At 35.9% G+C, this 26920-nt stretch overlaps 1 protein-coding gene across 2 annotated transcripts in view; it reads left to right on the top strand.

Moving 5' to 3' along the window:
* GNAS (GNAS complex locus) overlaps nucleotides 1–26920 on the top strand; it is a 292628-nt gene that overhangs the window by 214186 nt on the left and 51522 nt on the right. For both annotated transcript variants that reach the window (XM_036748344.1, XM_036748345.1), the window contains exon 5: nucleotides 15468–15565. In XM_036748344.1, the coding sequence (XP_036604239.1) occupies nucleotides 15468–15565 (98 nt within the window). The remainder of the gene's footprint in view (nucleotides 1–15467; nucleotides 15566–26920) is intronic.

Below are 26920 nucleotides of genomic sequence, written 5' to 3'. Positions count from 1 at the left end.
TCTTTAATATAAGTCAAACAAGTGAAAGGTATGGTTTCTGCCAATGAGAAGTGAGTATAGCCTTGGTTACCTGGTAACAATATAAACTTTCTCTGGCTTCTGTTATATTTATGTATGATAAGGGATCCTGAAAACACTTTTACTTTTCTGTACCAGGGAATGCTGATAATATTATAGTGTTTATGTTTATTTTTGCTTTTCATTCTGTTAATTTGGCAATACCAGTTCCATGGAGGGGTACAAAAAAATGAAAAATATTAACACTGACCTTTGGGAGTATATAGTTAAGATTAGAATGTGTAAATACATTCATGGAAATGAGTACATAAGCTCTTAAGTGTGTTCAGTTAAACAGTGATCACAGTCCTATTGACTTTCATCAGAAAAATCTCACTAGAATAAGTGAATTTTAGCAGAGGGAAAAGACATGGATTGGAAAAGAAGATTGGGAGGTATACATTTTGAATCAAGAAATAGCAAGAAAGGATTAAAAATTTATTGGAGACTAAATAACTTAGTCCTAAAGAATTGGTGGGTCAAATAAAAAATCATAAAAACAATAGATAACTTCACCAAAGAATGGCTATGAATGAGACAACACACTATAGGGATATGATCAAAGTAGTCATTAAGTGACATAATATATTTTTAAGCACTTTCATCAACAAAAAAGAGAAATAACAAATCAATTGGGCATCCAACTAAAAAAATCCTTTAAAAAACAAATGTTTAAAACTTAATTAAATGTCAAAGTGCAGAAAGTCAAAGAAGAGATTAAGATTGAAAGCAAAAAAAATGAGTTTTAAATAAGACTAGAGGTTTTTTTGGAGGGAGGGGGAACCAATAAATAGAACAAATCATTAGCTAACATTTTTAAAAGGAAAAAGTAAAACCAGATTTCTCATATCAGTGATAATTTTTTTAAAAAAAGAATTCATCAGAAAATGAAGAAAAGTAAGGGAAACTATTAAAAACTATTTTGCTCTACAGGGGCAACTAGGCATTACAGTGGATAGCATGCCAGTCAGGAAGACTCACCTTCCTGAGTTCAAATCTGGCCTCAGACACTTACTAGCTGTGTGACCTGCAAAGTCACCTAAACCTGTTTGCCTCAGTTTCCTCATCTGTAAAATGAGCTAGAGAAGGAAATAGCAAACCAATCCAGTATCTTTGTCAAGAAAACCCTAAATAGGGTCACAAAGCAACTAGATCAACATTTTGTCCCACTTATACATCAATAAAACTGGCAGCTTAAATGAAATGAGTGAATAATTACAAGATATAAAATATTCATGTTAATAAAATGAGAAAGGAAAATTTCAATAACCTCTATCTCAGAGAAAGAAAAAATGAATGAGTTGTAAATAAAGCTGCAATTTTTTTTGGAGGGACCTAATAAATTAAACAACTAATCTGCTTTTTTTAAGAGAGGAAAACCAAATTTTATAAAAAAATTTAAAAGGAGGTTCTGCATCAATTGAAGAGAAAATAAAGAAAATCATCAAAAGCAATTTTGCCCAATTATATGCTAACAAACATTGTAAAGACAAACAACTTCGAAAGACAACTCAGAACAGTGCAATGACTAGCTATGATTCTAAAGCACGTTACCCATCTCCTTATAGAGATTATTGCCTGAAAATGCAGAATGAAACATACATTTTTGGACACAGCCAATATGGGAATTTGTTTTTCTGGTCTATGCATATTTGTTAGAAAGGTTATCTTTTACTTTGGGGGTGGGGGTAAGGGGGCTGTTGAAAAAAACAGAAACTAGAAAAAAATAAGTGCTTATTAGTGGAAAAAATAAAGGTTTAAAATTAATTTGGAAAATTTATGTGGTAGGATGAGGGTTCAGAAAGTACTTCAGCAGTCAATAAACATTTATTAAGTACCTCCTATGTGCCAGGCACTGTGCTAGGCAATAGGAATATAGGAAAGGCTTGCAAATTATGGTCCATGGACCAAATCCAGCCTTGCTGACCATTTTTGTATGGCTTATGAGCTGAGCATGGTTTTTACATTTTTGAATGGTTGAAAAACTGAAAGAAGAAGAATATTTTGTGATTTGAAAATTACATGAAATTTAAATTTCGGCAACTATTAATAAAGTTGTTTTAGAACACAGCCACATTTATTCATTTATAGATTGTCTATCCATGGCTGTTTTTGTGCTATGATGGCAGAGTTGATTGGTTGCAACAGAGACTGTATGTAGTGCTATTATCATTTCCTAAACTGGATATGATTAAGCATGAACTGAGAGGGAGTAGGCTTTAGTAGAAGTTGCAGACAGTGTCAGGGAACTTGACTTCTAATCGGGTCCCTAATGAGCCAAGTCATACACTACCGCTCAGCACACTACAAATTGCAGTAACAGAGTTATAACTTGACAGCATTTCAAGTTCCATGCATATTGCCATACTGTGATTTGCTTTTTTTCTTACCAGTGCATACCCATCATGTCAAAACAGAAAGAAAAGAGGGGGGAAAAGTATCATTGTGATGTTTTAAGTTCAAGACTGAGATTTTTATGAAGAAGAACCTCCCTCAACCACCATTATTGAATACTGAATGGCTTTGGAAATTAACTCTTGCTATCAACTTAGTAACGTTCTCAGTGAATTAAGCTAAAATTACAAAGCAAAGCAGTATTTATATGAGAACCTTTACTGCGGTAAAGTCAATCCCACAATAACTAATGTCGTCTAAATCACAAATAATGTCAATCTGCTTTATATACCTCCCTTGCTGTCAAAAATTAAGACAAGAAGCAAGATCTTGATTCCTGTACAAATTTACAGTGGACATATTTTCAGAGATCAAAGTACAGTTTTAGTAATATTTTTTGGACTTTGACTAAAGTGCAAAAGATATTTCCATAGTCCAAAATCCATTTAACTGTGCCTTCGAGGAACCCTAGTTTATCTTCAGTTGGAAATGATTAATATAATGACATACTAAAAGGCAGGTGTCAAGAGAAGAATCTGAAAATTCTGTAAATTCCATCTATGTGAAGAACTTCTGTGTGAAGAACAGTTAAGATCATATAGATTGATATCAATATTTGACAGACCCTGTCTTTGTGAAGAAGTGAAATACATAAAATCTCATACAGATCAACATTAGCAGATGAACATTTGCAACTGATTTTGCTAGTTAATGCATACTTTGAACCTCATCTAAGCAAAATTTATCTCCCTCCAAAAAAGAATTCCATTCTTCTCGTTAGTAGACTTGTATTACAAGAAATTGTACTAAATAATTTTGATTTCATCAATAAAAAATTTGTCAAAATTTTTTTCTCTCATTATATAAGCACCTACATAATGTCCTCAGTTTTGCCTCTTGGCCTGAAAAGTCTACAATGTTTAGTATCTGGTCCTTTACAGAAAAAAAAAATTGCCAACCCCTGCTCAAGAGAGGAAAAACACTATGTGTATAACTAGGTATATAAAATAAATATATATATATATACATACACACACACACACACACACACACACATATATATGTACATATGTATATGTGTGTATACATATACAAGTTTGGATTCAGTAAAAGGGCTACGCTTGAGAACCTAGAGGGCCATATGTGGCCTCAAGGCCACAGATTCCCCATCCCTGTACTAGAGATAATCAGGAAAAGGCTTCATGTTGAAGCTGATGTTTCGTCTGAGCCTTGAAAGAAGCCAGGGATTCCAAGAGATAGAAGTGAATAGAGAATGTATTCCAGGTATAGGAGACAGCCAATGTCAAGGCACAGCAATACAAGATGGACTGTTGTGGAACTGTAAGAAGGTGACTTTGACTGCATTGTAGTGTTGATAAAGAGAAGTCATTTGTAGTAAAACTGGAAAAGTGACATGCAGCCAGCTTGTGAAGGGCTTTAAATGCCAACAGAGAAACTTACATTCAATCCTGGAGATAATTGAGAGCCACTGGAGTTTATTAAGGAGAGGAATGAGATAGTTAGACCTGTGCTTTAGGAAAATCACTTTGTCAACTCTGGAGTATAGATTATTTTATAACAGAGAGGAAATTTTCCAGGTAGACTTTGGAGAAACTAATAGGAGAAATTAAATTTTGAAAATCTGTTCCAGTACATTTATTTAAGATTAATGCAAAGGGATAAGCGACTGAAGCATAGCAGCATGAAGAAAGACCTGGGTTCAGATTCTGTCTCTGCCACTTACTATTCTTGTGACCATGGGCAAGTCACTTAACTTCTCCACTCCTGTTTCCTCATTTATAAAATGAGTGGAGTATTCTAGTGATAACTCTACTGCTAAAAAACCCTTGGACAATTCACATAAACTTCCATGACCCTAGTTTTCTCATCTAAAAATGAGGTAGACACTAGGTTACTAAGATTCTTTCCAACTCTGATTCTGTTAAATATGTGCACTTTGAAGTATATATAACATATAGGAACTAATAAACTTAGAGGAACATTAATTTCTTTACTTCCTCACCTCAGTATTTGTCTGCTAATAGTGTTACATGATTCTATGTCAGGATCACATTTCTTGATTTGTTTTCTATTGTTTCAAGGAAGTGAATCAACAAGAGACAGAAAAATTTGTGGGAGAAATGAAGAGACAATAGGATGAAAAAGAATAAATAAGGAGGGGGAGGAGGATAAAAGTCTGTTGGAACATAAAGTTCGGATATCATCTCCAACAGTAGGTTATTGTTCTTTAGTAGTCTTAATAAGCTGCTGACTTTTTCTTCTAATAGAATTTTATAAAGAAATTGATTCTGCCATTTTTTCACTTTTTAAATTTCTCATTGGTTTTATGCTTGTTAAACTGTGTTAGAGGAAAATTTATGAAGAAAACAAGAGTAGGTAGCTTTTTCTGAGCATATTTTTGAAGAAATTTGTTAAATACATACATAAAGATATATATATATATATATATATATATATATATATGAAAAATAGTTTGCTGTATTTTGCAAACTTTCTAACTTCTTAAACTTCCTTTAAGTCTTAACTGAAGTATCACCTCCTACAAGAGAATTTTCCTGATTCCCTCTTTGCCACTTCAGTGTCCTTAAAAAAAATTGTATTGACTTATCTCTGTATATTTTATCTCTCTTCTCCTCCCTCCAGTAATATGTAAGCTTCTTAAGGGTAGTAACTTTTCATTTTGTATTTATATCTCTAGCACCTACAATAGGACCTCACACATAGTAGACAGTTAATAATAGCATCCTATGCCTCTCAAATACTTTATAGAGATGAAAAAGTGGTCAATAGTGAGTGATACTACCATCTGTACTTTTTACCAATAGTTACTGATAGTGCTATTAGCTTTTCTTCCCACTTTTCATCATCTCTTCTTCTCAATTTATTGACAATTCCTAAATGCTTTCAAAAATGTGTTGCCTCTAGAACATCTTTTTGTGTATACTTTTATTAGTTTCCACCACTTTTCTTAGTGTCATTTTCTGAAATGCCATTTCCACTTCTTTATACAGCACATTAGGGGTAAATGTCAACATCCAAATGAGGTGGCTTCATTGTCACAATGAAAATAGTTATAGAAACAATGGGAGATTTATTCCATTTTCATCTATTTGTTCTCTCAATTTCATCTGTAAATAGTTTTGGGATATGCTGACTTACTTGACTAAAATGCCAAGTTTTCTGCATATTTTTTCATATACATTGATCCTTGCTGTTTTTTGAGGCAATACAGCTTATAACTGTCCACCACCTTTCTCCATAATATTTTACAAATAGGTTTATTTTGTAAACTAAAAGTGTCCTTTTGGATGCTTTGTCTTCCTGATTATGAAAGACATGGGATATTTTGCTGTTGAGGCAGTTTCTGGGACTTTTTGACATTCCTGTTGTGACAGTTGCTTTATCGTTTAGCTTTTGATAGGAAGGCTGTAAGTAGTCATCTTTTCCTCATTGTCTTGCCCATGTGGGGCATCAGTAATGTGTTTGAATAGGCAAATTTGGATCTGTTGTAATTTCACACAGAATAAATTTCCCATTTTTTATTTGTTTGGTATTGATTTTGACCTTTGCTATAACTCAGGCCTGCACAACCTGTGGCCCACAGCGGCACACCAAAGGATTTCAGGCAGCCCACAAAAAAATGTAGAGGAAAACATCCTTTGTATGTAGAGGAAATCTTTTGGCAGGCTGCAGGTTGTGTAGGCCTGCTGTAACTAGTCAGCGGTCTAACCACATTCAAATATGTACCCCCATATGATGTACCACCGTGTAAGTAATCACTTATCTGTCAGTTTCCCTTTTTTGGCTGTTATATTTTTTGAAATATTTAAAAACTTATTATAAGGATCATTCTTGTATCATTCTATTAAAAACCATAAACTCTCTAGAGCTACAAATATCTATTATCACCTGTCAGAGTTCTCAGTATTAACAGATATAAGGAGCTTAGTCATTATTGTGCAACTAAGATAATTCCTTATTTACCATTACCACTGACTAACAAATTCCAACGAATGTGCAACTATATATTTTCCTTTTCCCCCATATGTTGTATTAAGGGTATTATCTTCTCTATTGAATTATAAACTCTTTGGGAGCAAAGATCATATCTTATTTGTTTGTTCCCATAACGTCTAGCAAAATGCACTGCATGTAGTAAGTACTCAGTAAACATTGAATAAATGAACTGATTCTTCTGGGCAGAAGTTTAAATCACCTAGAAACAAATTTTTCTTTGATATGAAATTTAATTTATTTAACTTCTACTTCTCATGTGCAAGATTTCCATGGTACATCGAAACTAGAAAATCAATTCTCTACTTTTCTGTTTTAAGCTGTAAGCAAAGGTAACTTAATTTTTTAAAAAATTTATTTTCAACAAAAAGATAGTCACTAGTAACCCTAGAGAAGTTTTATTAGAAAAGATAGAAGCCAGACTTCAAGGTGTTAAGAAATTAATGGATGAACAGGAAGTAGATATTCAATGACTGATAGAATTTAGTTAATGTGTCAAGAAGATAGAAGGCATGAAAAGGGATTGGAGACAATTATATATGGACTCTTTGAGAACAGAGAGTAGACTAATCTGACTGGTGCAAATGATCTCTGACAAGGGGAAGGAGATAAAATTGGAAAGTTGGGGCCAAATTGCAGAAGGCTTTCAATTCTATACGAACCATTTTGGTCTTTGTGTTGTAATAGGAAATCATTGAAAATGATGTAATGAAAACAATTAAAACTTAATTTCCTGTGGTATATGATTTAAACTTTTTTAAAGAATTAGTTATGCATGGCCATAATAATTTAAAACACAGTTGAAATGGTACTGGAATTAGTTCAATAAAAGTACCCATTCTCTAACATGAGGCATTGATTATTTAATTCTTCTGTTAAGAGTTGAAAAAAAATATTATTCTAAGATATTAGAGGCTTTCTGGTTATTACTATTAAAATGTTCTTTTCCCCAAGAGTACAAGTAAAGTATTTGAGTTAATGTTTGAGTTAGGTGGATTTCAAAAAGGAATATGTTTTCATGGTAGTTTATTCGGGAAAATATCCTTTTGGAAGGATTAGTCACTCACACTGAAAACTTTTTTTGTTTTGATTTGCTTTTTTAGAAATTCTAAAACATGGGCACACAAATGAGCCATGTTGTTTTATGAAGTTTTAAGGAAATTTCCAAAATTCATTGGTAGATCAGCTGTTTTACAAGCATTCTATCTTTGTTTTGGTAGTATATTACAATTGAGTCAGAAATTATACTAAAAAGTTTTAGATATAAAGTGCTACTACTTGGCAACATTTGAGAACTTGAGATGGTGCCAGAGTTTTCACTGGGCCAAAATTTAGTTTATTATTTCTAAAAACCTACTTTCTCAGAAATCCTTCTCCCAGGGCAAAATTGGCAGAACACTAAGTCTATTTCTGTGGAAGATCCTTATTATTCATGATAATCTATGTCTTGTATTAGTAAATATCTATTTCATTGGTCTTTTCTTGTACTTAAAATTCCTGTATTGAAATACTGTGTGTTGGTTATTGTTGTGGTTTAGTTCATTGATTTTAAAGTCAATAAGATCTATGTTACAAATTATTTGGATTATTTAATCCCCAAACATCCCAAACCCTTTGTCAGTTTGGGTTATTATTATCACTCTCTCCCAAAAGTAAGAAAGACTAAATTTTCCATGACAAAAGTGCAGACATTTCTGGGTGAAGAGTGGTGGATATTTAGAAGGAACTACACTTACCCTACTGGGAAATAGCATTTTTAAGGCTTCTTTGAATAATTAGGCAAATTAACAAATCACACCTTTTGGGAACATGACTAGTATGTGGATTCATTTTGATTAACTATGTGCACTTGTAATGAGGAAGGGTTTTTGTTTTTGTTGTTGTTTTGTTTTTAACTTTGAAGGTACAATACTAATTGGGGATGAAGAGAAAGGAAAACTAGTAATGTTGTCCAGTCATTTTTCAGTCATATCCAACTTTTAATGTAATGGTGATGCCCAAAATAGAAAAAGTAAAGAAAGGAGTGTAATTTTAGCACTTTTCAAATCATAGAAGTGAGTCTTATACAGCAGAGCTAAAACATTCTTGCCTTTACTTCACTACCTTACATAATAGAAACAGAAAATGCTGGATGAAGTAAATGACCTGCCCAAAGTAATATAGTGGTAGAGCTGGAATTATAAATCAAATCTCCTGACTCCTCATTCCGTATGATATTTTCCTTCAGTACTTAACCATCATTACCTTTATATTATTCTAGCATGAAGTCGGACTGTTCTTTTTAAAGAATCTTTGAACTTACTAGACTCTAGGCTGCCCTCCTTGCTGTGTACGTTGCGATTTGGTTTCTATAGTCTGACTGCTTTAGTTGAAAAGAAACTAGAAATTAAAGGCTCTAATGCTCAGCTCTACACCCTTTGATTTACGTGGCCTATAACTTCTCCTGGGGGTACTGAATTATTTTTAGCATGCTAGCTTCATAATCTTGTGTGGAAAGCTGAAACCAAAGAGTGTGGGTATACTTTAATCACTACTTTCAGAGAACATGAGTTGCTTATAAGTTAGCTTTTTACATAATAATACTTTGCTTTTACAGCATGTCTTATACCTAGATTTCACAGTGCTTTAATATTGATTCATTAATTCCATTGGAACCTTTGTAAGACAGAATATTATTAAGACTCTTTTAAAGCTGGAGAAGCTGAGGTATACATTACTTGTTGCTAAAATGGACCCATGTGGTAAGCAGATGGTGTGAAGAGAACAGAATCTAGTAGTAGTTTTGCTACTTTTTATTTTCAGTAATTGAAAATCAAGTTCTTTGTTTAGATAATCCTCACTGTGGTAATCCTAACTACGTGGGGTTTTTGCTAAGTGAAACTGCAGACAACTTGTAACTTATGATAGAACTGTTTTCTGACACAGAATACTTTTTCTCTTAGAAACAATATAGAATAATTAGGTTCCCAGGCCAGAGCACAGAAACCTGTTTAACTTATATGTATCTGAACAGTAGAATTAATGATTGCTATACTATGTAACTATAATAGTTAAATGTACCCATACAATATAGCTATATGATTATAATTTAATTTATAATAGTATTTCTATAGGGATGTATTGAAAGTTCCATTGTGCAGTGCCAAGAACAGCAGAGCACTCTGGGACTCCCTATCGCAGACACTTCACCCCTGCTCCCACCCTCACACACATACCTCTGCAAGGCAACGGGAGCTTTCCTATTGCCAAGGAATTGATGCAACCTCCACCCTAAGTTTTTCCACAGATGGTCACCCATGCCTGGAATGTATCCCCTCCTGACTTCCACCTCTTAGAATCCCTAGCTTCCTTCAAGTTCAGCTTAGGCACCACTTCTTCCGTAAGACCTTAACTCTCAATTATTTTTTTGTAAATATTTTGTTTCAATCATTCAAGATCTGCCTAGTGCCCCTCCTACCCAAACCCCTACCTGCAATTGAGAACATTAAAAAAAAAAACATCACAAGCATGTATCATCAATCAAAACAAATTTCTACATTGTCCATGTCCAAAAAAACCTTGTCCCATTTTGCATTGAGTCTTTCACCTCTCTTTCTTGGGAGGTGAATAGGATGTTTTGTCATTAGTTCACTGAAATTCTGATTGATCATTATACCAATAAGAATTCAGCACAACAGTATTCCATTATATTTATATACTATGCCTTCTTTATCCATTCCCCAATTTGGGGGTACCCTCTCAGATTCCCATTCTTTGCCACCTCAAAAAAGCAGTTTTTTTATCCTTAGAATTTGTTTTACTTAGGACTGATTCCTCCCTTAGTCTACCCTCCCTCCAATTCTCCTATCCCCTCCTCCCCTTTCTCTCCTATTTTTCTTTGAGTGAAATGTATTTCTCTACCCAACTCTGTGTACATATTTTTCCTTCTAGTTCATATGAGAGTGAAACTCAAGGATGAACTCCTCTCTCCAGCCCTTCTTCTTTGTTTATATAGTTTTATTTGTGTACCCTGATTATGTGAAATAAATTTCCTTTCCTTCTCTACCCACCCCCTTGTATGTCCTTCTTCCCCTCTCTTTTCACTCCTTTCTTAAGATCATCAAGATATAAGAGAACCATTCCCTGGCCTTATCTAGTTAGGTTCCTTCTATGACCCCTTATGATAATAAGACTCAGAAGAGATAGTGTAGCAGTGTTGCTAGCAGCTGCTGTGGGGGTATAAGACCAATAACACCAGCACACATGAGGGCTGCTAGCACAAGTTCTTTGATCTGCTTTTCTAAAGGAAAGCAACTTTAAAGGGGTTAACAATCTTAATTTAATTAAACATATACATAATTTACTAAGTTCAGGGGGAAAAGTCAGAACCCTGAACTTAAGAGAAAATATAAACAGAAATTACAAGCAGAGATAATAACACAAATCAACAGACAGGGCTTCTAGTTGTCTGACCTCTACATACTGTTTCCACAATCCGGCTAGCAGCTGTTGTAGGGGTGTAAGACCAAACCAAGCCCAACAACAAGAACACTACCAGCACGCTGCAAAAGCACAGGTTCTTTTGATCTGCTTAACTAAGGAAAGCAAAGGTAAGGGTTTGACAAGCTTACTTTAATTCAGCACACAAATATCATTCACTTAGTTCAGGGGGAAAAATCCAGCGCCCTGAACTTCAGAACAAAATACAAACAAAGTACAAACATCAACAGACAGACCTTGTCTGATTCAAATCCCAATACATAGTTACCAGAGTTCAACAAAGTCTTAGCATCGGGGTTTACGAGCTGGAGGGCTCCTTAGCTACAGCTGCCTGGAGTCTCAGCATCAGTACCATCACGAGTGAGAGCCCTGCATAAATGGCTCTGTCTTCTCTCCTTATAGGGTTTCAGACGTCATTGAACGTCATCTGAATGACCAGAACTTAGGTTGCTATGATTCCTCTTGAGTTAGCCCCTCCCCTTAGGATGCTGGGAGGTTGACATCCACATAGGTTAACACCTAATAGGGGTTAGAGCCTGGGGCTTAGCACTTAGTAAGACTCAATGAAATACACTGAATTACTCAAAGCAAACAAAAGCCAAACTCTTCAAGGGCACTTGTTGAACTAAGTACTAAGAGCCCATTTTGCTTACCAACACACATACATACATACATAGTTACCAGAGAGAGAAGCACCAACGTTTGGGTTTTCAAAGTCAGGGGGCTCCTTAACAGCTACCCAGAGTCTCGTCTGGCTATATCACATGAGCACTCTTCCCATGAGTGAGCCCCCAAAGCAAAATGCTAATCTCAGAGCATATATACACACACGTCTTCAGGGTCAGAGGGCAGCACAACCCTTGTGACCCAGGCTCATGTGACTCAAATTCATGCGACTTAATCAGGTCATCAAAGACTCTTGATTCAATCAAAGGCAAGACTCAATCAAAGACACTTGATTGCCTTAGTGGTGAGAAGAACTAGAACTCCAAAAGAAAAAAAAACAAGAAAAAGTCCCACTTTGCTCATGGTTACAGATAGATGTATCATCTCCCTGTATTAGAATATAAGCAGTTTATCCTCATCCTGTCAGTTATCATTGCTTGTTCATATTTATTGCTTCATGTTTCTCTTTACTCTTTATCTACTGTGTGTGAACTTCAAAGTTTCATCAGAAATGCTTGGACATCCTCCATTTCAATAGAAGTTCTCCTTTCACCACACACAGCCCAAGGCTTCCTTACCTAAGACATCACTTCCCTGAGCAAGTTCCCTCCTCTTTTTGCTCTGGATCTGTGACCTGGAACTGAATAGTGGGTGATAAAATTGCCAGTTGGCACCTATCCCTGTCATGGTGCCCCAGTATGGTCTCAAATTTCCCCTTGTGATGGTATATAGCCTCTTTTAGGGTACTGCAGTACTCCTGATCCTCAATAACCAAAGGCTTCTCTGTCTCCTTGTCCCAAGCTGAGCTGAACAAATTTATATATGTGTGACTTTTTCTGTATTCCTCCATCAGAATTCAATCCATTGCATTTTCTAGATCTGTTTGGACCACTCTTTTGGAGGGGAACCCACCTGACTGCTTCTTCCTACTCTGCCATCGTGGCTTTACCTCCAGGAGCCTCTCAGTTGTTAATTTTTAATACTATGAATTTCCTGAACATATTTTGTATACAGGGTGTTCCTAAAGTCTGGACATATAGGCAAAAATGCATATTTTCAAGAAATGAAATGAAGGAAATTTTCAACATTTTCTTTAATTGTAATATTAACAGATAACATCTTCAATATGATTTCCATTGTTTGTGATGCAAAGGTTGATGCACTTTGCAGGATTCACATGAACTCAATGCAATAACTCCACATTGCTGTCAGTTTTAGCACCTTCTCTCTTTATGCATTCAATCAAGTGTGTTGCATCTGTGATTTCCATTGAGTACACCTTCTCCTTTAGCATACCCCAGAAAAGGAAGTCAAGGGGGCTAAGATCTGTTAATATTCCAATTAAATAAAATGTTGTTGAAAATTTTATTTATTTCATTTCTTAAAAATATGCATTTTGCCTATGTGTCCAGACTTTAGGGACACGCTGTGTATGCTTGACAGTAATTTATCCATGTCCTTGCTGTATCTCTTTCCCCCTACTTCTTTCTTCTATCAGATAAAATGTATGCTTCCTAAGGGCAGAGATGTTTCCTTTTTCTTTTATTCTTCATAACCCAGCAATTAGGACAATGTCTTACATTAAACAGCCTCTTAATACATTTTTATTAAATTGAATTTATCTAGCACTGGCTCTAAAAGAGTATGGGGTAAGAGAATGGTTCATGATAATAACATAACATTTATATAGTGTTATAGGTTTTATAAAGTACTTTCCCATTTAGAGCACACAACAGATGTTCCAGCAGCTGAAAAGGTGAGGAGCTCTAGAGACTTAGGGTCTTTCATACTCTTTCTACAGAGTATGCCTCCATCAGACTTGATTTCCAAGTGGCTCCTCAGTCACCCCTTTCCTTATCTTTCTTAGGACTTGCTTCCCTTTCTTTGCCACTACCTATTACTTCTAATCTTGGCTTCTTCCTAGGCCTTTTGTTAAAAAGAATACAATAACAAACTTTTTTTCCTCTACACTCTTCTGTCCCTGAAGCACCACACAACCATTATGAAGGTTTTTAAAGGTTTTTTATTGCCAATTACAACTAAGAAGCAGAGCAAATATGTTAACAAATTGGAAAGGTACAAGTTTCAAGTCTTAAAAGTTTCCTAATAAAAATTCCAGGTATTTATTCTTTGAAATGTGACTCTAGCAGGTCTGATCCCTACCTCTACACTCACATTCCATTCAATAAATGCACCAAGATACAAAGATGGAAAATGGCAGGGGTAGGATATATCACACAAATACAAATAAGCCTAATTCAAGGTAGATTGTGCAAAGGACAGCAAACTTTGGGAAATTGTTGTGGAAGAGGTCATATTTGAGCTAAGCCATGAAGATGAGAATGATTTTAACAGGTATGGTTGAAGAAAGAATACATTATAGGCACATTGATAGACTGCACAAATGCAAAGAAGCAGAAAATGAAGTTTAATATTGGAAAATAGCCTAGTTTTAGAAACTTCGTGTGTGTGTGTGTGTGTTGGGGGGGGGGGGGGAGTTACAGACAGACACAGAGAGAGAGAGAGACCATAAATGGAAGGTAATCTCAGGTGGAAAGGGGCAACTGGATGAGGGGAATGGAGAAATGCTGTCTATTAAAAAAGTGGACTTTGGAAGAGATGACTGAAGACAGATGATTGAAATTGTAGATCTGGGAAAAGAAGGGAGGTCACAGTTGATGGAAGTTCATCTTTGTTCTCAAAAGATCTATCCAAACTCTATACATTTAAGCCTGTGGCTAATGCCCCTGATTTTCCTCCCCTTTAAAAGTAATTATAGGTCCCTCTCTTTTTCTCCTGCCTGACCCCACTATTTATTAGAATCTATGGTAAAAACCAACTCTCAAATGGTTGATATTGGTTATTTGGACTAATCAAGCTATTCAGCATTTCATAGGAAAATCTAGGTTCTTTCTTGTGTTATCCTCCAGCCATTTTGTCATTGGAAATAGGCTTGGGCTCTGAAGTAAAGATAAGGTTGGGTAGGGCAGAAGGGAAGATGAGGAGATGGGATAGAGGCTACTACCAGCAAGGAATCTTTTTGTATTGGAAAACTGTTTCCTTAACATTTTACAATTCCTTATTCACTCTCTTTCCCTAACCACTCACTGCTTATCTTGCCATTATAGATAAAACCATAAAGATAGGTCCTTGGGAGATGTAGGGACTACAGTATCAAAGGGGAGAACAAAAGTGAGAGGAAGTTCATCTAGTGTAATGGAAAGAATGCTGAAATAAGAAATGAGGACATATGAGCTTCAGTCTTGGTTCTGCTCTTAACTACAGATACAGCCTTAGCCAAGGTGCTTCTTCTCTGAGCTTCAGTTTCCTCATCTATAAAATGAGGTGATTAGACTAGATAGTTTCTAAGGCTCCTTCTAGCTCTCTAAAATTGTATTAGTTTATGAGAATGAAATTCCAAGGAAGGAAGGAGGATAGGCCTAGGTTGAATTTTCATATGTAAGGGATTTACAAGAAATAAGTCATGGGCTCCCTGCAATAAAAACTGGCAATTACTCATGAGCATTGATTAAGCATCTATGCAACTCATTTGACATTTATTATTAATATTACTACAATTTATTTTGTATTATCACTTTATTTTTATGTGTTATACCTAAGTTGCAAACTCATAATTATGAAGAATACTTTTTTCTTCCCACAATACCTAGTACACTGTGGTACACAGAGTAGGTGCTGAATCAAAGTGCTAATCAATGAAAGCAGCTTTTCTAAATGAAAAATGTAATAGTTTGATATTTGGGACAGATTTGTGGGAATGGTGACATTTTTATTCTATCTCATCTTTATTTAATATCTTTCTTCTTTACTTTTAGGAATTTTATGAACATACTAAAACACTTTGGCAAGATGAAGGTGTGAAAGCCTGCTACGAGAGATCTAATGAATATCAGTTGATTGATTGTGCTCAGTAGTAAGTAATTTTTCCCTTGTGATAAATTTTTCTATGCTTAGTTTTCCAACTGAATTAATGCTAAAATAGGTATTTGTTTTTTACCAAGACAGAGGTCTTCAGAACCCTTTTTAAGTATTTATATATGAACACAGAGCAAAATTTTGAATTTTATAATTACAACTACTTGGGAGTAAAGTGCATTATTAATAATTAAGAGATTTAATTGAATACCTCAACATATTTAAGGGGAAAAGTGGCCTTTGAGTCTCATTTAAAAATTCATTTGTTTCTATGATAGTAAATGTCACTAACAAGAGTAGTTTTTTAAAAAGCACATTTTCTCCTAATAATTTTAATTGCCTTCTTTTTACCATCTGTTATGTGCCATTAGTATAGTATTTCTGGTGTGTGGTAATGTTTCAGGTTATCTGATTTCATCAGATACCTAGGTGATCTGTAATTTTTATCTAGTCCGACCTGATTTTTGATGTTGATTTTTGTGTGAAGAGACCTAGTTGATCTTTCTTTTTTTTTTTTAGAGAGTGTTAGATTTAATTATTTATTAAATATTTTTAGTTTTCAGCTTTGATTTCCACAAGATTTTGAATTACAAATTTTCTCCCCATCTCTACCCTCCCCCCCACTCCAAGATGGCATATATTCTGATTGCCCCATTCCCCACTCAGCCCTCCCTTCTGTCACCCCACTCCCCCTCATCCCCTTTTCCCTTACTTTCTTCTAGGACAAGATAAGATTTTTATGCCCCATTGCCATATATCTTATTTCCCAGTTGCATGCAAAAACAACTTTTTTTGAACATCTGCTTTTAAAACTTTGAGTTCCAAATTTTCTCCCATCTTCCCTTCTCACCCACCCTCCCCAAGAAGGCAAGCAATTCAACATAGGCCACATGCGTATCATTATGTAAAACCCTTCCACAATACTCATGTTGTGAAAGACTAACTACATTTTGTTCCCTCCTATCCAGTCCCCCTTTATTCAGTTTTCTCCCTTGATCCTGTCCCTTTTCGAAAGTGTGTGCTTTTGATTACCTCCTCCCCCTATCTGCCCTCCCTTCTATCATCCCCCCTTTTTTATCACTGTCCTCCTTCTTTCCTGAGGGGTAAGATACCAAATTGAGTGTGTATGTTATTCCCTTCTCAAGTCAAATCCAATGAGAGCAAGATTCACTCATTCCCCCTCATCTGCCCCCTCTTCCCTTCCAACAGAACTGCTTTTTCTTGCCACTTTTATGTAAGATACTTTACCCCATTCTATCTCTCCCTTTCTCGCTCTCTCAATATATTCATCTCTCATCCCTTAATTTGATTTTATTTTTTTTAGATATCATCCCTTCATATTCAACTCATCCTGTGCCCTCTGTCTATACATATGTGTGTGTGTGTATGTATGTATGTATATTCCCTTCAACTACCCTAATACTGAGAAAGGTCTCATGAATTACACACATCATCTTTCCATGTAGAAATGTAAACAAAACAGTTCAACTTTAGTAAGTCCCTTGTGATTTCTCTTTCTTGTTTACCTTTTCATGCTTCTCTTGATTCTTGTGTTTGAAGGTCACATTTTCTATTCAGCTCTGGTCTTTTCCCTGAGAAAGCTTGAAAGTCCTCTATTTTATTGAAAATCCATATTTTGCCTTGGAGCATGATACTCATTTTTGCTGGATAGGTGATTCTTGGTTTAAATCTTAGCTCCATTGACCTCCGGAATATCATATTCCAAGCCCTTCAATCCCTTAAGGTAGAAGCTGCTAGATCTTGTGTTATTCTGATTGTGTTTCCACAATACTCAAATTGTTTCTTTCTGGCTGCTTGTAGTATTTTTCTCCTTGATCTGGGAGCTCTGGAATTTGGTGACAATATTCCTAGGAATTTTCTTTTTGGGATCTTTTTCAAGAGGTGATTGGTGGATTCTTTCAATTTCTGTTTTACCCTCTGGCTGTAGAATAGGACAGTTTTCCTTGATAATTTCTTGAAAGATGATATCTAGGCTCTTTTTTTTTGATCATGGCTTTCAGGTAGTCCAATAATTTTTAAATTATCTCTCCTATCTTGATTTCTCATAAAGTCACTAGCTTCCACTTGCTCCAATCTAATTTTTAAGGTAGTATCTTCTTCAGTGGCCTTTTGGACCTCCTTTTCCATTGGGCTAATTCTGCCTTTCAAGGCATTCTTCTCCTCATTGGCTTTTTGGAGGTCTTTTGCCATTTGAGTTAGTCTATTTTTTCAGGTGTTATTTTCTTCAGTATTTTTTTGTGTCTCCTTTAGCAAGTCATTGACTTGTTTTTCATGGTTTTCTCTCATCACTCTCATATCTCTTCCCAATTTTTCCTCTACTTCTCTTACTTCCTTTTCTAAATCCTTTTGGAGCTCTTCCATGGCCTGAGACCAATTCATATTTTTCTTGGAAGCTTTTGATGTAGGCTCTCTGACTTTGTTGACTTCTTCTGGCTGTATGTTTTGGTTTTCCTTGTCACCAAAAAAAAAAAAAAAAGATTCCAAAGTCTGAGTCTTGAGTGTAAGTCCATTTTCACTGTCTGTTCATGTTCCCAGCCACCTACTTGACCCTTGAGCTTTTTGTCAGGGTATGACTGGTTGTAGAGTAGAGAGTACTTTGTCCCAAGCTTGAGGGGCTGTGCTGCTGTTTTCAGAGCTACTTCTACACAGCAAGCTCTGCCACACCAGTGCTCCTCCTCCCCCAAGAACCTCCAACTAGGATTGTGGCCCAGATCCAGGCAGGGCAAAGCAGACTTTGCACTCCTGCTCTAATCCATTACTTAATTCCTCCCACCAGGTGGGCCTGGGGCCAGAAGCAACTACAGCTGTAGCTCTGTAAGCAGCCTCAGAGCTGTGCCACCTCCACTGCCCCCAGGGCGGTGGCCCAACCCCGAACTCCTTTCACTCTGTCCCAGAAGCTTTTCCCACTAACCTTCTCTGTTGTCTTTGGTGTTTGTGGGTTGAGAAGTCTGGTAACTGCCACAGCTCACTGATTAAGGGTGTTACATCTGTTCTGCCCGGCTCCCTGTCTGGTTGGTCCTGGCACTGCCCACGCTGGGCTCTGCTCCCAGGTCTGTGCGATAGACCTTACCCAGCGACCATCCAGGCTGTCCTGAGCTGGAGCCCTGCTTCGCGCTGGTATTTCGTGGGTTCTGCTGTTCTAGAATTTGTTCAGAGCCATTTTTATAGTTGTTTGGAGGGACCTGGCAGGGAGCTTAAGCAAGTCTCTGCTTTCCAGCCACCATCTTGGCTCTGCCCCAGTTGATCTTTCTAATAGAAGATTGTAGTATATAGTGGAATATCAGTATTTTTAGCATAAAATTATTTAAAGGTAAACATTCTGTATTGGATGAGTTTTGAATAGTGTATCAGAATAGCATCTTATTTTTAATTCTTGGTCTGTTGGAACTACAAATAAGAGAGAAAGTTTTTGTTTGTATTTTATTGGTTTTAGAACTATATTTCAAGCCTTTATTTGTCCACCAACATATGGTCACTTAAAGAAAATAAGAGGTTAATCTTTTCATTAGCTTTGCCTACATCAATTAGAACTAGTCAGTGGATTTTAGAACCTGAATTGTATAAAACATTTCCATTTAAATGCAGTTCTTGAGTGACATTGTCATTTTATAGTTGAGTCTTTATTTAGTAGTAACTCTAATACATGTGTGAAAGCAGGTATTTCATTTTAATTTGGAATAATAAACAGGGAAGTTAATTTCATAAATGCTCTTTAGAGAATGTGATTTTTTTTTTTGGATACATGATTATGTACCACATACCAAGTTGAGTAGTCTTATTAAAGTAAACTTATTTATAGTCTTAAGTGTATGTGTATAGATTACCAGAATGAAGAATACTGACAGAAAGTTAAAGGACTCTAGTCTACCTTTCTATTAGTAAAATAACTTTTTTCAGGGAACATATTTTTAAAGAAAGAGGTTGTTTTGGGTACTTGCTGGGAAGTATTTTGTGTCAAAACAAAATATCTATTTTTTAAAAGAAAATTACAGTGGGTTTTTGCAGGTGCTTTGTTGTTATTGTTTTGGATATATCGTGTTGTCTGCCAAGTAATGAAAAGAAAATGTTAGCAAAGCATGTTTGGTGAGTTTGTTGTATTTTTTAAAATGAACATTACCATAAATGCAACATTTACAAAAATCACCAATAAACAAGTTTTTGTTGTTGTTGTTGTTTTTAATGTTGTTGATATGCACATGCTAATTCTGGTTCTCAGTTATTTTCTGGAGTTAGGTAGGGGAAGCTTAAGCAGTCAATCATTGATCTTTTAGAATGTGTTCTGTGTAGTAAAGCACCGTCAATAAAGACAAAAAGAAAAAAACATGCTCTTGTCAATTCAGTTATACTTGAATACTTTTTTGACGTGTGCTATACGCTTAGAGCACTCTGAGGTGTACAAAAGAAAAGGGACATGGTCTCAGCATTATAGAAAGTCTTCTAATTTACAGCCCAGATAAAAAGATGAGACCTAAACAGTGAAAAAGTTAAGCAGAAATACAAGGCAGTTTATGATTATGTACCATAAAAAGGGAGTAGGACAGATAATATATTAAGAGGCCTCAGGAGAGGAGAGAACTTAGTATGATTTGGAGATAGCTGGACTTTTCTTGAAGGATAAGAAATATTTACGTAGCTGGAAAAGAGAAGGTTGGCATTTCCTACAGGGAAGACACCATAAACAAAGGAACAGAAATGAAAAAGACCAATGCAGTGAAACCAGCCTAATTGAAAATAAGTTTGGATAGGTAGGATGAGGCAAGATTATAGAGGACTCAGTTAATCTATGATCCTGTGAGCTAGTCTAAAGTAGTTGGGCTAATGTGAAAATATGTTTAATATGTATGTGTATGTAGAGCCTATATCAGATTGCACACAGTCTTAGGGGGAGGAGAGGGGGTGGAGAAAATTTAAAACATGTTTATAGAAGTGAATGTTTTAGTTAATTATAATTAATTATATATGCAAATATATAAATGTCATGTAAAGTATTAATTATAAAAATAAACTCAAAATTAATTTAATTTTTTAAAAATAACATAGTTGGACTCCATACTGAAAACAACAAGAAGTTAACTGTATTTTTATGAAAAGGAAAGTGAAATGATTAAATGATATTTTGCGAAAATTTATTTCTTAATATTTAGTTTAAAATGTAGCTGGCCTGTACTAGGTTAATTTTAGAAATCTAGCTCTCCGGCTAATCATTGATCTATTCTTGCCTCAAAGAATTTAGCTGATCGGGAGGGGGGGGCAGTGTTGCATGTAAACACAAGAGAGTCAAGTCTAGGATCTTTATACCACTAAGGCATCCTTTAAGGATGTCTGGCTTGCTCTCCAGAAGGGACTGATCTGTTATCTTTTGCACCCAGACTCTAATAATGAGCACTTCTTAGTCTAATGAGAGAAGAAGGGGGTCATTGCTGGCCCCCATTACCAAACTTCCAAGGCATCACATTGTTCCCTGTGCCTCAGCTTTGTTACCAGTCATGTTCCCCTCAGTCTCATGATGCCATCTACCCTGTTCTGTTCTTTGTTCTGTACTCCCTGAAGCCTATAAAAGGGGAACTGTGCTTTTGTTCAGGGTCTTTGGCATATATGGAGGCAAGCCATTAACCCATTTATTGATAGGTAGCATGCCCCTGCTAATAAATGTCATCTTGCTCAAAGAATTATCTCAGTTTGCCTTTTTATTAAATTTCACTGGTGACACTTTGCTACTAAAAAAAAAAGTACCTAACTTTTCTCAGTCATGTAATTTGAAGGAACAGCTCAGTGACAACACTTATATACAGAAAAACAGCATCAGAAATTTCTACATATAGAAGCCTAAAATTATACATGATGAAATGAAGCTATTACCTTAGAAATGTGCCACTACATTCTTTTAAAATTTTGATTTATTTGAAAGTAAATTGTTAGAACTGTGATCTAATAAGAGCTATGAATTAAATGATAGTTAATGAATAAGTTATTATAAAATGGCAGATTTCACTGTCACTTGATGGAAATATTAAAACTACGACATAGGCAGTTTTTGAAAGGCTAAATTGAATTGCTTTGTATAAATAAAACTGCATTTCTACTTTAAATATAAAAGTAACATGTTAATTCCAGAAATATTTTTCCATTTAAAATACTCTGGCGTTAGGAAAATCAAATATGGAGGAGAAGAACTGGACCTATGGTTTCACTGGAATAGGAAACTGGTGAAAAAATTCTCTGGGGCTAACGAAGGTCATAGGAGGCAGCTAGAGGGCTCAGTGACTAGAGTTCTGAGCCTGGAGTTAGGAAGACCTGAATTTAAATCCAGTCTCAGACATTTTCTAACTGTTTGACCTTGAACAAGTCACTTAATCTTTATTTGCCCATCTCCTGGAGATGGAAATGGCATGGGGATCATGAAGAGTCTGACAAGACTGAACAATGTAGGTCATTACCATCTCTGTACCTTATGGTTGTAGAGAGTAGCCTAGAGCAGTAGTGTCAAACAAATAGAAATGAATTTCTACTGTACATATTGACTTAGAAAACCACAAATTAACATTATCTACATTGAATTATATTTTCATTTATTTTGTTAAATATTTCCTAATTGCAGTTTAATCAGGTTCTGGCCGTGCTCTGTACTTTTGCTGGCCACATGAGGGATGAGTTTCAAACCTCTGGTTAGGTGACTTACCCAGGTTCACACAACCTGTATGTGTAAGAGGCAAGACTTAAACCCAGGTCTTCCTGACTTTTAAACTGGCTCTCTGTCTACCACCCCATGTTGCCTCTCCATAACTTTGGTTTTTATTAGGAAAATCAAAACAATAGCTGTTTTCAAACTTTCCTTAGTATGTCTTTATATTACAGATTTCCATCTTTGTTAAACCAAGTGTGTGATAAATTTTGCATTGCAGTTTGTATTAACAGGTACTGATTTTATTTGGTATTTCATGTTTTCAAGTAATTTTAAAATTCATTTAGGTTAGGTAAAAATTTGCAGACTTAATTTTTCATTTCGGTGAAGGATCGTGGGCAGGGGAAATGGGAAGCACTTTCTGTCAGAAGTTTGTTTTATATCCCAGAACTCATATTAGCCTAAGAGAATTGTATTCAATTTTCTTGTAAACTAAGGAGTTTGATCTATAAACAAGGTAAATTTATCTGTAATCACAAAGAGAGTATTTTGGTTGAGATTCACTTCATTATAAAGTGGGTTAATGGTTAAGACAGTATCAAATATATGATAATTTATGAGCTTGTCAGTTTTGGGGGTGTATTTTATGTTTAATTCTTAAGTATAAAGAAACCAAGTTGAAGAAGAAAAAAAGGTTAATTGGTTAAAAATTTTTAATTAATTATTAGGTAAAACTTAAGACATATTTTAAGAAGGCAAGATGGGGAAATAGCAGGAAATGAATAAAAATATTAGGTGAATTTATTGACATTTCACTTGAACCAAATATATATTTTTTTAATTTTTAATTTATTTGTTTAATTTATTTAATATTTTTAGTTTTCAGCATTGATTTTCAAAAGAGTTTGAATTACAAATTTTCTCCCCATTTCTATCCTCCCCCCCACTCCAAGATGGCATATATTCTGGTTTCCCCATTCCCCACTCAGCCGTCCCTTGTGTCACCCCACTGCCCTCCATCCCCTGTTCCCTTACTTTCTTATAGGGCAAGATAAATTTCTATGCCCCATTGCCTGTATATCTTATTTCCTGGTTGCATGCAAAAACTTTTTTTTGAACATCTGTTTTTAAAACTTTGAGTTCCAAATTCTCTCCCCTAACTATATTTTGTTCCTTCCTATCTTATCCCCCTTTATTCAGTTTTCTCCCTTGACCCTGTCCTTTTTTGAAAGTGTTTGTTTTTGATTACCTCCTCCCCCTATCTGCCCTTCCTTCTATCATTTCCCCCTTTTTTATCTCCTTCCTCCTTCTTTTCTGTGGGGTAAGATACCAAATTGAGTGTGTATGGTATTCACTCCTCAGGTCAAATCCAACGAGAGCAAGATTCACTCATTTCCCCTCATCTGCCCCCTCTTCCCTTCCTACAGAACTGCTTTTTCTTGCCACTTTTATGCAAGATAATTTACCCCATTCTATCTCTCCCTTTCTCCCTCTTTCAATATATTCCTCTCTCATCCCTTAATTTGATTTTATGTTTTTGCATATCATACCTTCATATTCAACTCACCCTGTGCCCTCTGTGTGTATATATATAATCTATATTCCCTTCAGCTATCCTAATACCGAGGTCTCATGAATTATACACATCATCTTTCCATGTAGGAATATAAACAAAACAGTTCAACTTTAGTAAGTCCCTTGTGATTTCTTTTTCTTGTTTACCTTTTCATGTTTCTCTTGATTCTTGTGTTTGAAAGTCACATTTTCTATTCAGCTCTGGTCTTTTCACTGAGAAAGCTTGAGAGTCCTCTATTTTATTGAAAATCCATATTTTGCCTTGGAGCATGATACTCATTTTTGCTGGATAGGTGATTCTTGGTTTTAATCCTAGCTCCGTTGACCTCTGGAGTATCATATTCTAAGCCCTTCATTCCCTTAATGTAGAAGCTGCTAGATCTTGTGTTATTCTGATTGTGTTTCCACAATACTCAAATTGTTTCTTTCTGGCTGCTTGTAGTATTTTTCTCCTTGATCTGGGAGCTCTGGAATTTGGTGACAATATTCCTAGGAGTTTTCTTTTGGGGATCTTTTTCAGGAGGGGATCAGTGGATTCTTTCAATTTCTGTTTTACCCTTTGGCTCTAGAATATCAGGGCAGTTCTCCTTCATAATTTCTTGAAAGATGACATCTAGGCTCTTTTTTGGATCATGGCTTTCAGTAATTTTAAAATTATCTCTCCTGGATCTATTCTCCAGGTCAGTGGTTTTTCCAATGAGATATTTCACATTGTCTTCCATTTTTTTCATTCCTTTGGTTCTGTTTTGTAATAGCTTGATTTCTCATTAAGTCACTAGCTTCCACTTGCTCCAGTCTAATTTTTAAGGTAGTATCTTCTTCAGTGGTCTTTTGGACCTCCTTTTCCATTGGGCTAATTCTGCCTTTCAAGGCATTCTTCTTTTCATTGGCTTTTTGGAACTCTTTTGTCATTTGAGTTAGTCTATTTTTTCAGGTGTTATTTTCTTCAGTATTTTTTGGGGTCTCCTTTAGCCAGTCATTGACTTGTTTTTCATGATTTTCTCTCATCACTCTCATTTCTCTTCCCAATTTTTCTTTTACTTCACTTTTCCAAATCCTTTTTGAGCTCTTCCATGCCCTGAGACCTGTTCATGTTTTTGTTGGAGGCTTTTGATGTAGGCTCTTTGACTTTGTTGACTTCTTCTGGCTGTATGTTTTGGTCTTCTTTATCACCAAAGAAAGATTCCAAAGTCTGGGTCTGAATCTGAGTCCATTTTTGCTGCCTGGCCATGTTCCCAGCCAACTTACTTGACCCTTGAGTTTTTTGTTGGGGTACAACTGGTTGTAGAGTATAGAGTACTTTATTCGAAGCTTCAGGTGCTGTGCTGTTGTTTTCAGAGCTATTTCTACACAGCAAGCTCTGCCACACCAGTGCTGTTCCTCCCCCAAGAACCGCTAACCCGGACTGGACTCAGATCTAAGCTGGCTCTGTACTTCTGCTCTGATCTGCCACTTAATTCCTCCCACCAGGTGGGCCTGGGGCCAGAAGCAACTACAGCTGTAGCTCTGTAAGCAGCCTCAGAGCTGCACCACCTCCACTGCCCCTGGGGCAGTGGCCCAACCCCGAATTCCTTTCACTCTGTCCCGGAAGCTTTTCCCACTAACCTTCTCTGTTGTCTTTGGTGTTTGTGGGTTGAGAAGTCTGGTAACTGCCACAGCTCACTGATTAAGGGCGTTACATCTCTTCTGCCCGGCTCCCTGTCTGGTTGGTCCTGGCACTGCCCACGCTGGGCTCTGCTCCCAGGTCTGTGCGATAGACCTTACCCAGTGACCATCCAGGCTGTCCTGTTCTGGAGCCCTGCTTTCCCCTGCTGTTATGTGGGTTCTGCTGTTCTAGAATTTTTTCAGAGCCATTTTTTATAGGTTTTTGGAGGGACCTTGGGGGGGAGCTCACGCTAGTTCCTAAGTTCCAGCTGCCATCTTGACCCAAATATATTTTAAGATAGTAGAACATTATTATCAAACTGATGACATGCCAGCAGGATGTTAGTTCCTTGAGAACAGGAATTGTTTCCTTTTTGTTTTTGTGTTTTTTATTCCAGTACCTATCACATAGCTAGCCAGCACTTAATAAAATGCTTGTGAGGTTGAATTAAACTGAATTCTAAAAAAACAACAACAACAACAAGATTTCCCCAGAATAAATAATATTTGCAATTTTTTGAGTTTATATTTAACATGAGTTGGAGATTTTTTTGAGGAATAATAACTAGCAAAACTAATATGAAGTAGAAAACTGTGAAGGAGAAAGTGTTCCAGAACATTGGAGATTTTTAAAATATATCATCTTTCTCTAACATCAAAAAGTACTGTAGAATTAGGATATTATAGCACCATTTCACTTTAAATATTAAGACTCAGAAGTAGCTAGGTAGTGTAGTAGATAAAACATTGGGCCTGGAGTCAGGAAGACCTGAGTTTAAATTTGGTCTCAGATACTTAGTAGCTGTTTGACCCTGGACAGCTCACTTAACCTCTGTTTGTCTTGGATTCCTGTAAAATGGGAATAATAATAGTATCTACCTTTTGGGATTGTTGTGAGGATTAAATGAGATAATATTTGTCAAGGTTTAGGACAGTGCTTGTGCTTAATGGAGTTAGGTATTATATAAATGCTAGATATTATATTATTATTATTTTCTTGTTATTGTTGTTGTTGCTGCTGCTGCTCCAGCTTGCAACAAGTTGATCTGTAATTTATGAGTTTTCCTGAGACACTAGGAATTCTGTGAAAAGCTTTTAAATATTCTTTATAGTTCCTAGAGAAGTATGGTTGTCAACGTTTCTGTTAGCTTTAAAAACAAACAGAAAAACCATGTTAGTTCATAACGCTGCTAATCTGTATTGGATATTCAATTTGTCAGCTGTTATTCTGTTTTCAAAATCTAATACCAATGATGATATTTTCTTAGTACATGTTATTTAAGCAATAGCTTCTTACATAATCATTTTTGATGGAAAACTAACCTGGTGTATCATGTTTCCTGCTCTTCTGTCTCAAAGGAAGAGGCAGCCATAAGACTAATCCTACTTGCTACCTGTCATCCCATATATATCATGCATTTTCAGTAACTGTCCATTGACTTCTTTTGTTCTGTCTGTTTTAATAAATATACAGTTAGTTGTTCCTAAATC

The sequence above is a fragment of the Trichosurus vulpecula genome, chromosome 3, assembly GCF_011100635.1.
Source record: "Trichosurus vulpecula isolate mTriVul1 chromosome 3, mTriVul1.pri, whole genome shotgun sequence".
Classification (NCBI taxonomy): Eukaryota; Metazoa; Chordata; class Mammalia; order Diprotodontia; family Phalangeridae; genus Trichosurus; species Trichosurus vulpecula.
Note: the sequence above shows the minus strand (reverse complement) of the source record. Positions and strands in the feature narration are given on the sequence as shown.